Source organism: Danaus plexippus (assembly GCF_018135715.1).
Source record: "Danaus plexippus chromosome 13 unlocalized genomic scaffold, MEX_DaPlex mxdp_15, whole genome shotgun sequence".
In the NCBI taxonomy this organism is placed as follows: Eukaryota; Metazoa; Arthropoda; class Insecta; order Lepidoptera; family Nymphalidae; genus Danaus; species Danaus plexippus.
The window spans coordinates 5,508,374-5,520,678 of NW_026869849.1; the positions used below are offsets into that span (position 1 = coordinate 5,508,374).

A 12,305-nucleotide genomic window follows, 5' to 3' on the forward strand; every position below is an offset into this window, starting at 1 on the left:
ATCTAATGAAATAATGAGATTTTATCTAGCCTTTTATAAGTAGCTTGTCAGCTGGAGAGTCAGTTGGTGGTAGGATTATAAACGCGATTACATATAGAGAAGGGATTTTGGTAAGTTGCTTCATTAAATTATTATTGTTATTAATATTTTCAGTGAATTGTTAGAGTTTTATTGTATATATTATAAAAGTGCTCTAAACATCAAATTATACATGCGCTTTATAATAAGAGATACATAATGTCTCCATAACTACGATTAAGATATAATGTTCGATAGTTAACAACAGGTTAGTCCTAAATTCGTCTTTTTTATAAGCATGTAATATAATTTATATACCGAAAAGTGAATATTAGGTAGGTATTTAAAAAAAATATCTATTAATAAAAACAGTTACAACATTTCTTATAGATAATAAAAATTACACGTGAAATGTTAAATAGAATTTTATGACAAATTTAATTATTAAATGAATCTTCATCTCGAATATCACAGAAATATTTTGTGCAATTATATAATTATACATAATATAATAATACATTATATTATTATACATAATATAATAATATGTACATTATATAGTTATACATAATATAATTATACATTGTATAATTGCACACGCATTATTCTTAATCAAGTCATTTTGGGGTTGGGTGTAGACTTCATTAGCAAAGTTAGTTTTCCATAACGTTTCTTAATCTAACTTAATTCAAGTATTATCATATATTTTGTCCCAAAACGTGATTTAAATTTGTAACAAAATTACATGAAATCAATAACCGTAATTATTTCAATCTTTTATATGGTTGCTGTTATTAGACATAAACATCTTGTGTTCCAGGAGCAAGGATGATGCGTTTCATCCTTTTGCTGTGTGCCGTGTCTTTGGCTGTTGCGTACAAAAACCCGCACTATGCCTCTGGACGTACCACAATGGTCCACTTGTTCGAGTGGAAGTGGGACGACATAGCAGCTGAATGTGAAAGATTCCTAGGTCCAAGGGGATTTGGTGGTGTTCAGGTACTATCTGACATAATGATTATTTATTTTTCGATTTACGAACGAATTTTATGATTATTACGTACTTTGATCATGTTGTAATAATTAAAAAATTAGTTTGCTCTTTGTAAACGCCACTTATCGAAGTTAGTTGCTCTTGTTACTTTTAAAAGTTCTTTCGAAACATTAAAATTATGTTAGTTGAGGGTTATATTAGTTGTTCTTATTAAAGATACATTTAATAATAAATAAATTGAGATTTGTCTGGGCCATTGTAACATCATTATTATTTGTTCGTAGTGAGATTTATATAAATAATAATATACACAATAAAACTGTTTCTTCTTCTTTCATTAACATTTAATTCTTTTATACATTTTGAAGAAAAACAAATTAGTCATGGATACATTGAAAGGTTTATTTTTTATGTTTCTTAATAATTTACTGGGTACCTTGGATTCCTTTCTTAATTAGTAGATGTCATTGAATGATCAACGTTAGGGTACTAAGACCCTGTGTTTGATTAAACGTACAAGGCATCGGGGATAAGAACTCAATTTATTTAATGAATTGTGGCTGATTTAATTAAATAAAAACTTTTTTTAAGGATATTTTGGTTAAAATATGTTTCCTTCTTTGCTATAAACAGCTGATAAATAAGGAATTAAGAAATGTTAATATTTAAGAAAAATACTCGTCATGCCTTAATTGTAGAATTTGTTTAGATTTCTCCACCCAATGAAAACCTTGCTATCTGGTCTCACAACCGGCCATGGTGGGAGCGATACCAGCCCATATCCTATCGTCTCGTAACCAGGTCTGGCAATGAACAACAGTTTTCGAATATGGTGCGAAGATGCAACAATGCTGGTGTTCGGTAAATACAAATGTTTACTTAGAAAATCAGAATGAAGTAACTTCTAAAGTATATAATCTAAAATTAAAATGAATATTTGCATGAAAGATAATTGAAATCTGGGAAATGAAAAATATATAAGAAGAGTTAAGCTAATTTAATATCGGTCCATTCAAACAATTTAAACTTCTTCCTTTATAACGGCGGGGAAAATTTAATTCAATGTATATATTAGAATATGATTCAATTATAAAGACATTAGATTGCCTCGTTTTTTTGGAAGTTTTATAATTGGTAGCGGATTACATCCTCATTGTAATTCATAATAATGTTAACATAACCTGTTTTTTATATTACATTAAAACTTTTCTTAAAAATACGGTTTTTATAAAAAAAATCTTATATAGGATTTATGTAGACGCGATCATTAATCACATGACTGGAACATGGAATGAGAACGTTGGAACCGGAGGCAGTACAGCCAACTTTGGTAACTGGCATTATCCTGGTGTTCCCTATGGCAGAAACGACTTCAACTGGCCTCAGTGCGTCATTAATGGCAATGATTACAGAAACAATGCAGCCAGAGTAAGTCATTTATTATACTAAAGTATTTGTACGCATCCTTCAAAAGCTGCTCGTTCAAATTTAACGCCTATGCCAACAAAGCATCATGAAAGTTCGGAATAATCAAAACTTTTCATCCTTCTATCGGAGACTGTGAATTTCATTATATTATTTTATGTTTAACTTTAAGTTATAGAGCAGATTCTAGACAATACGTATATTTTTACGGTCTATTCATTTATACTTTAACTAAGGTATTTCGCTTTTTTATTAACTTAAGAAACATCAGTAGTATCATATATATATATATAACATGTGAAAGTGAAACGCTATATAGATACATATGTATTTCATATGTATGAATATATATTATTAATTATAATTCACAATACATACGGTAAACTCTACAGTTTTACGACTCTTCAGGACAGCTGCAACATGTATTACTATTAGAACAATATTTAACTGATACTAATTAGAAGAGCGTGTGAAATTTAATTTTTAATAAGGGAGTATTAAAGTCAAATTATTTTACCACGGGTAGTGAAAAATCATTTAGTTAAATACTTATAAATTCGATAAAAAACAGTCATAAATCTAACGTTTAGCAAAAGAAGAAATTGTTTGAAATTAAAACAATTTCATATGAATGAAAATAATGTTAATCGAAATAGCAATAAAAAGTTTTTGTTCCAAATCTCTTGAAATTCATTTTTTTTATAAATTTGTATAGAATCTTCCGAATAGTCAAGCGCTCCAATTTATTTATTGTAAATATTACAATAGATGCCTTTTTTCATAATTTGGTTTTTCATGATATTTTCTTATCATTGTAATGTAATGGATTTCTCTAGAAATTAGAGGCCAATCGATATTATTTGTGATCATTTTATTTAGATAAGATCACATAGAATAATAATTTAATGAATTTAAGTAACTAAGATGTTTTATCCTCCTGTGTAACAAATTATTTACTTAATATACTACGTACTAAGTTCGCATAAGTAAGATACAAGTCCTTCATTTAAGAGTTTAATGCCGAACCTGTTGTAATTTATTAAAGTCATATCCTGTGATCCTGCGGGATTTATCTCGGGCCCCTTTTTTTATTGGCTCCCTAACTAACCATTACCGTGGGTTTTGAGATGTGTTCGTAGATTAATTAATATATCAATCAGCTGTATAGACATATATTGTTACAATTAAAATATTTTATAATAAATAGTACAACATACGGTGTCATTCAACGTAAAATGTTAACGTCAAATTGGAACATAAATTTTCAGTTTCGATTAAAGTTAAACGCAATAAATTCAATGCTATTTATGAATAAATTTCAGTATTTCACTTTGAACATACACTCATTTCAAATATGTCATATCAGATTTAGGAGGGTGCGAAATTAAATTGAAGGCTTTCATTGCGAAGGTACGAATACTTTATGAAATATTAATTTACTTGAATCTACACTTCGCCATATAAATGCAAATATGAAATATAAACACCGGTGACAAATAATGATTCAAAGATAATAAATCGGACGGTATCGAAAAATCACGTGAACTATTTACTTTACCTTTTAATACAATTTCTTTTAGGTCCGCAACTGTGAGCTCTCAGGTTTGAAAGATTTGAACCAGGGATCAGAATACGTCCGCACTCAAATTGTTAATTACATGAATCGCCTCATCGACTTGGGAGTTGCTGGATTTAGGTAAAGTTTGTTCTACAACACTTTAATAATAAAAAACAACAAATAGTACAGAATAAGTGATATATTTAGTTACGTAAAATTTATTTTACTCATTTGTGTCTTCTGTGATTATAGAATTGACGCCGCAAAACATATGTGGCCGAATGATCTGAGGATCATCTACGGCAGGCTAAAGAATCTTAACACCAGACATGGTTTCCCATCTGGTGCTCGTCCCTACATCTATCAAGAAGTAATTGATCTCGGAGGAGAGGCTGTCAGTCGTGATGAATATACACCTCTCGCTGCGGTAACTGAGTTCAAATATGGTATGGAGCTTAGCCGAGCTTTCTCTGGTCACAATCAACTTAGGTTCGTATACAAAATCACCTTTTAAATATGATAAGTCTTATTATTCGTCCAACTAGACAACAGTTAGTCAAGAAGATAACGTGCAGTTGAATTCCTCTCGTGGACGTCTGTTACGTCATTTTTATTTATATTATAAATAGATAACAACATAGATAGTCTCTCAATCAATACGTAGACTATTTAAAACGTACCTAAAATTATCGTTTATCATATTAATAAGGAATATGTTGAAGAGATTTCCTTTATTTTAGATTGCAATATATGTATATGGGAAAAAATTATTAATAAAAAAATAGGTTTAATATACATACAAGGTAATACATTTTCTCAGATGGTTGGTGAACTTTGGACCTCAATGGGGTATGTTGGGTTCTTCAGACGATGCTCTTACTTTCATCGATAACCATGACAATCAAAGGGGGCATGGCGCTGGTGGAAATATTCTGACCCACAAAACAGCTCGCAATTATAAGGGAGCTATTGGCTTTATGTTAGCTCACCCATATGGACGACCACAGCTTATGAGCAGTTTTGGTTTCCATAATACTGAGGCTGGACCACCAATGGACAACCGAGGCAATATTATTTCTCCATCCATCAATTCGGTTCGTATAATGATTTTGGTTGATTTTGGTTGATTAATGGTAAGATAATTTAGATTTTTTTTTTCAACAGGACAACAGTTGTGGCAATGGCTGGATCTGCGAGCACAGATGGCGTCAGATCTATGCCATGGTTGCTTTCCGTAACGTCGCTGGAAACACTCGTGTTTCTAATTGGTGGGACAACGGTAGCAACCAGATCGCTTTCTGTCGAGGAGGACAAGCCTTTATAGCTTTCAACCGAGATGGCTGGGATTTGAATCAGAACTTACAGGTATCAAATAAAATATCCTAAATAATAAAGAAGTACATTTCTAACTATCATAATAATAAATTATAAGGGTAAAATAGCTTTGATTACTTGATTTGATTGGTACTGATAGTAACTGTCTAAAATAGTTAATCTGAAACTAATCTCCTTTTAGACTTGCCTCCCGGCGGGTAACTACTGTGACGTTATCTCCGGAGAGAAGAGAAACAATCGTTGCACTGGCAAAACTATAACAGTCGGAGGTGACGGCCGCGCCCGTATTCACGTTGGAGCCAACGACTACGACATGTTCCTTGCCATTCACAGGGGCAGCGAGGTAACATAATTTATTTTATAATTAAATATTTTAAACATATGAAGAATGTTAATTGGTGTAAAAAAAGAGAATTGTTTGTATTTAAAAAAAACGTTTACTGATTGCTTGTTTTTATTTCAGTCAAGACTGTAAAAGGTGCAGCAGTTGCTTAAAACTACAACACATGTGATCGAAGTTAAAAATAAAAAAGTTACATCCACTCTATGATTTGTAAATAAATTATAAGATCCTAAACGTGTTTATTTCTCAATTTTTACATTTACGTATGTATAAGCCAGAAAACAGATGTCAAAATAATGTATCGAGAACTTTAAGGTAGTATACAAAACTTAAACTCTAAATTTAGTGTTATTCGATATAGCATAAAAGATTAAAAAAAAATAAACTATTCAAATTTTTAATACAAAGTAAAAGCTTTCATTCCATTTTTGAAGTAGTTCAAAGTTTAAGAATCCATAAATAAGACCAAAACATATAATTTTTTAATGACATATGACATGACAAGAAAATTATCATTTATTACCAAAAACTTTGACATAACTTGATTATTTGATAAAAAAATGTATTTGTATATTTAAAGACATACTCTAAGTGTAATTATAAATTTCAATCATCAAGACGTGTGGTATCGCTGGCTGAAACAATTAAAATTGGTATTAAAGAATAAATACACATTCGTAACATAGCTTAGCCCGACCTGGGAAATTAATTAGTATTATGACACAAAAACCTGCAAATGTTCCTTCATTACGTAGCTATAAAACATTTGTTATCCCTTAAATATAAGTTAAGTCACCACGTTAGCTCGTTACATATATTCCTTCGATTATATATACATATATCAGATTTGTGCATAACAAGTCGCAGTGCAAATATTTTCTGACACATAAATTCGTACAATGTTTATAATACTACTGGTAATACTTTTAAAATGAGAACAAAATGGATTCGCTTAAATTCAATTTTGAAATATTCTGTTGGGAGAAATTTTAAATTGTATTTTGAATCTTTCATATATTTTTAAAGCCTGGATGTAAAATCGCTTTGTTCAAAAAGGTTTAGAAATAGAGTCGTTAGATGTCATATTAGCAGGCCAGTATCCAGGTCAGTCGCTTCTTCTATTTAGCTTTTAAATTGTAAGAAATATTAGAACGGCTTCTACATCGTAATTGTCTTGTAAAGATAGATAATCCTTAATGAGATCTAATACTTTCGCAAATTTTATTCATTTAAACGAAATTAATATTTTCGTATTACAACGCGTATTTTTTTTTTAAACTACATACTCCCGATAAAGTAATTCGAAAATATTAGTTTCATTTAGATAGAGCATCCTTTGAGCACGAAGTTTTAAGTAATATATTATAATGAGACTGGAGGTATTTTTATGGTACATTTAGATTATCGATATTATCTATTCTTTTAAATGAAACTAATATTTAAATGAAACTATTATTTTTAAGAATATAAAATCCCATGTTCGTGACAACACCGCAAGACCTCGGGTGACCGTAAGCGCATTCTGCCAGCATTCAGACCGGTACGCCAGAAAATTAAGAGATGGATGGTCGTAGATGATAAATAACAGGACCAACTGACAGACATCCACATCTCGTCTGCTCGTGATCACGGTTGCTGAAAAGTCACCGAAACGTCGAGAGTATGTAGTTTTAACAAAAAATAAAGCTCGCGTAGTATATCCGAAAAATATTAGTTTCATTTAAATGAATAAAATTTGCGAAAGTCTTAGATGTCATAATCTATTCTTTCAAATGTTTGATAAAATTTAAACGATAATTTATTAAGGATTTGTAATAATGCAATAAACAACCTAAGCTTAAGTACTTTCTTTATATACATATGAGAATTAATAATTTTACAAAATACTCTATGAATTCGTTTAACAGATAAATAAACTAGTAATTATTTTCAACTGTAATAATCAGCGTCGATTTACATTGAAATTAAAACTCTTTGTTGATTTAATAGTGATATATAAGAGATAATATTATTATTAATCTTGGAACCGGAGACGAAACAGAATTCTGAACTGAAATAACTTCATTCAGTATGGTGACGAATAAATTACTAGTGATTTATATGTTAAATAAAAATACAGTGGTTTATGGGATTTTTATCTTTAAATCTGCTCATTTTAATACATTTGAGTTTTAACTAAATCTATGGAGCTATAAAGTCTAAATTTGAAATGGAAGTACTATCAAGTCTAGACTGCATAATATCTAGCGTTTTAGCTAGATATTAGCAAGTTTCTCGTTACTACTTGATGCAAATTCCCAATTTGGTGAAGTACTGTTATAAAATGTATTGCTTAGTTTGTATGCAAGATAGCGATAAATACTTGGATTTATTTCATTAAGAAACGCGATAGTTTCTATTGTATTGGTTGATTATGAGCATTATAAAAAAGAAAGAAAAATTCTAAAAAGTTTTGAAAAGACTTTAATAAATGCTATCAAAAATTTATTCAGCATTTTTTTTTATATTAAGTTCTGTTTTCTTACAACTCAAAGTTGTTTTTGCTTCTATTACCGGATGATGGTACGGTTCACGTTCAAAAATTCATGTTAATATCAATTTTTTCAATACACAGTGGTAGAAAACATTATTATCCTATCATTTGATTATTTTTAAAGGGACGCAGATTCAAGTACTGTTCGTCCAACTTCATTTATAACTACGTACGTAGTTAATTACATAACCTAAATTTTAAATATAGATATCACAATTAATAATTATCATAAAGAAAATATTAAAATCTATTTAATTGTAATTTAAACATTTTTGCAATTTGATATACTAGTATTGGGAGACAAAACAAATCCTTATAATCAAATGATAATCATTTCTATTGGAAAAGCGCATTTTTTTCTCTTTTATGGTAATTTGGCAAGGCAGTTTTTGCAAACAATTAAACGTAAGTTTTGTAATATATTGAGATTTGAAAAGGCTGTATTGAATACGATTTTAAGGGAAACAAATGCAATAACACAATCTATCGCCTATCTGACAAGAGAGTATTAATTGTTATGTCTCGGTGTACACTTTCTGAAATTATTGAGCCAAAAATGGATATCAAATGTTAATTAAATCATGTTAAACTTTAAAATAAGATTTAAGCAAAGAATAAAAAGCATAGCGCAGACTCATGATTTGTCATTCGGTGAGTGATATATGTTGCAAGAATAGGATTTATTGTACATTTTTAGCTTTCTACCAAAAAAATTGCACATAAATATAATCGAGATCAAAATGTTAAGTTTGCGTTTAAAAGCAATTTTTTTTAAATAAAATGTCAGCATTTGAGTAGTTGAACCAAGCAAGAAATACTCTATTTATATATTTGTAAATATATCAAGAAAACAAGCAATATTTAGGCAATTTGCCTTATTTTTACGTAGTTCGAGTTTAAATGAAATTTTCGTTCAATATCAAAAGTCAAAATAATTACATTTTGTATACAATTAATATTATACAGTAATATCACAATGTGTAGTCAAGGAGTTGTTATTACTGTCTTTACAACATTTCCTTGAACTGATTTCGGTAAAATGAGGATTTTGCAGACACCAAACAAACAGATAATTATAAATTTTGAGCGACAAAGTTTAAGTTTTAAGTTTTATAATAATCCGTTTACCTAGTATTTGTATACGAAACGTGATAAATAATTTTAGAGACATTTAGCTAAAAAGAAATAGGACTGTAATAATATTTTATTAAAAAACTTTTAATTAATTTCGTCCTCGTGTTATATAACGCTTTGAAAACTGTTAAAAATATCCTGCGATTTATAAAAACCACAGATGTGGATGAAACAATATGACAGTGACAAAGCCTTATATCATATAAGTCACATAAATGTCTCGATGAATTGTAATCACCAGTCCATTTGGTAAAAAATAATGTAAATTTGAAATCGTCATTGACACGATGTTCCTCACAATAAATTACTGTATTTTATTGGGTACACAAGATTTCCTGTTCCAAAAATACCTACATTCAAAACATGTTCACAGTCTTGCTCCAAGATCGGCCTTGGAAATTAAATTAGATTTCCAAAAATAAAGATTTTATAAATATGAAAAACTGTCATTTTCTTATATTCAAACTACTGAATGCGAATTCTTTACACTTATGTTTATTAAAAATGTAAATGTTGGCATATTGTACACATGTACGTAAATATTTTTTTTTAATTTCATGAGAGAAGTAGCCAGTACCTACAGTGAGCTTAATGGTACTCATTTAAAGCTGTTACAGCTAATGAACATCTGCTGAAATTTTAGGAAATAATATCTAGGATCATAATCATTTCAATATTTGATTATTTTAATGCAGTAAGTATTGTGGTGTTAAAGATAGTAGTGGTTAGTGTTGCTGCAAGAAAAATATTATATGACAATAAGTGTAAATCCGTAAGTAATCTGTAGGCCGTTAATCCGTAAACTTCCGTATATGATAATTCTGATGATTTTATGATTGATATATGTAAATAATAACAATTATTTACAATATAAATAGGCTTTCGGGGGATTTTGATTTTGATTAAAATTCAAATGAAATTCACACTAAGTAATACATTTACCAAAATCCTACGAAAGATAATAAATATATTCCTAAGCTTCTGGGGATTTGTAGCCACTCCTATGATCAAACAGTATTGGTTTTGTTTTTCATTACACTTTTATTCTGTAAAAGAAATGTTATTTAAAATTACCTATTTTATTTAAATAGTTAAATGCCCTACCATCGTTATTATAAATTTGTCACACATATTACTATTTTAACATTTTGAAGGTTTTTAAAAATTTTAATAAGAGATTTGTTATGTATAATACAATAATATAATGTTTCTTGAAGTTTTGCAAATAAAAATTTTGTTTATAAATCTGTAGACAATAATTTTTTCTCTTTAAGCCTTGTGATATTGTGACAATTTAAAAAAAAATCAGTTTTCGAAAGACTGCCAGCCCAGCGTTTTTTTAGTTGGCCTCTTTTCCGAGTTTTGCCGCCTTATTTGTATAGCCTGGTCAAAGTAGTACAATTTCAAATGTAACACCATTCAAAGAGTTTTACCCCTGGACTCTGGTCAACACATGTCCATTCGAAAAAATGTTTACTTCCTCAAAATGTATGATGAGACCCATTCGCCTTAGACAATCATTGTCCCTGTTATCAATATACATTTATTAAACCCGATTATCTTAAAGACTTTATCACTATATAAATTCTTTCACGTATTGAGAAAAATTGGTAAAGTTTAGAAGATCTTCCCATTACAATAATTAATTTGGATGATTTTTCAGCTTCACTTTTTAAGTTGACATTTGAACATTTTAAATCTTAATAAAAAAAAATATGTACACTGTAAATAAGGTCTCTCTATATTAATTATCAAACAGGCCATTGCTTGATGGTATCACACTCTTGTTCTAGACAAAGAGGCTGTTAAACATCGATGGCTCTGAAGCGATGTAGGCCATAATTTAAAACGAATAATCTAGCAGACTTGAAAGTTTTACGGATAAGTGTATAAATTAAATATTATTCTGTATGAAACTTGAATATTGTTCTAAAATTAATAATAGTAAATAACACTACAATATTTTTTTATCCAGCCAGTTATAAACTTTCCTAGTAGATTACGATGTATTGTATAAATTATTCAAAGAATTTTATATCTGTTGAACCGATTTTATACCTGTCTATGAATAATTTTATTCTGAGCAACTAATCACAAGTAAAAGTAATATGAAAAGTGTTCATTAAATGTACAAAATAGTTGATTATTATATTATTGTTAGTTTTAATTATAATTTTAATCCGAGATTTTCATATTCACTTATTTATTATGGAACCTTTCTGACATATATATTGTATCTATATAAACCAGACGGTTTACAATTTTATCATTTTTCCATTATGAATTCAATGAATTGTAGTAGAAAAATACTCTAAGTGTGGAAAAAATTAGCAGCAAACTATCGAAGCGAAAATAATATTTTTTTTCTATACATGAAATTCATAATAACAAGGGCTTTCTTATTATTGATATCACTAAGTTTCGTATGTTTGTAAATAGAACAAGTAATTTTTGTTAGGTTTATAATAAATATAAGGTAGAGTACATATTAATGGTCGTGGACAACTTTCATGTCATCATTATATTATATTTATTTTTTTTGTCTTTATAATATGATGAAATATATAAATGTTTTTAAAAACAACGATGTCATATATTTAAAATGGACTTAACCGTATAAAATTTCAATAATTTAAGAATAACTGCACTGCACTATTTGAACATAGGAAGCGTAAAATATTTCTTTTTTTTTTGTTTGCCTAGTTATGGTTTACAAAATTATTTCGCTAATATCATTATTCATAACAAGGCTTAGTTAAGAATTGTTACACATCTTATTTTTGTTTCATTCTTATGTACGTTTTTTTTAAACGGTATTTTCAAGTGAGATTTAAACATTGTTATAAAAGCGGATCTCTCCGAGTGGTGTGAGATTTCACAAAGAGAAAATATATAAGTAAAACTCTATACACATTAATTTACAAAAAAATAATAAACTACCTCCCCTTGGCCCGGTTTCAAGTGA

General features: G+C 29.0%; 1 protein-coding gene across 1 annotated transcript; it reads left to right on the top strand.

The window, feature by feature from the left end:
- On the top strand, positions 1 to 5,907 carry LOC116770401 (alpha-amylase 4N-like). The gene is made up of 10 exons (XM_032661863.2): positions 1 to 110; positions 839 to 1,017; positions 1,722 to 1,873; positions 2,260 to 2,440; positions 4,018 to 4,133; positions 4,248 to 4,484; positions 4,816 to 5,089; positions 5,160 to 5,360; positions 5,512 to 5,673; positions 5,794 to 5,907. The coding sequence occupies exons 2-10, from the start codon at positions 847 to 849 to the stop codon at positions 5,803 to 5,805; spliced, it is 1,506 nt and encodes a 501-aa protein (XP_032517754.2). The 5' UTR covers positions 1 to 110; positions 839 to 846; the 3' UTR covers positions 5,806 to 5,907.
- Positions 5,908 to 12,305: the final 6,398 nt, after the last annotated feature.

Excerpts from the sequence above, each read along its gene's own strand:
- LOC116770401 (XM_032661863.2), top strand. The coding sequence starts at position 847 with ATGATGCGTTTCATCCTTTTGCTGTGTGCCGTGTCTTTGGCTGTTGCG. Across the intron at positions 4,485-4,815 it reads TCTGGTCACAATCAACTTAG|ATGGTTGGTGAACTTTGGAC; the intron begins GTTCGTATACAA and ends ACATTTTCTCAG. Across the intron at positions 5,361-5,511 it reads ATTTGAATCAGAACTTACAG|ACTTGCCTCCCGGCGGGTAA; the intron begins GTATCAAATAAA and ends ATCTCCTTTTAG.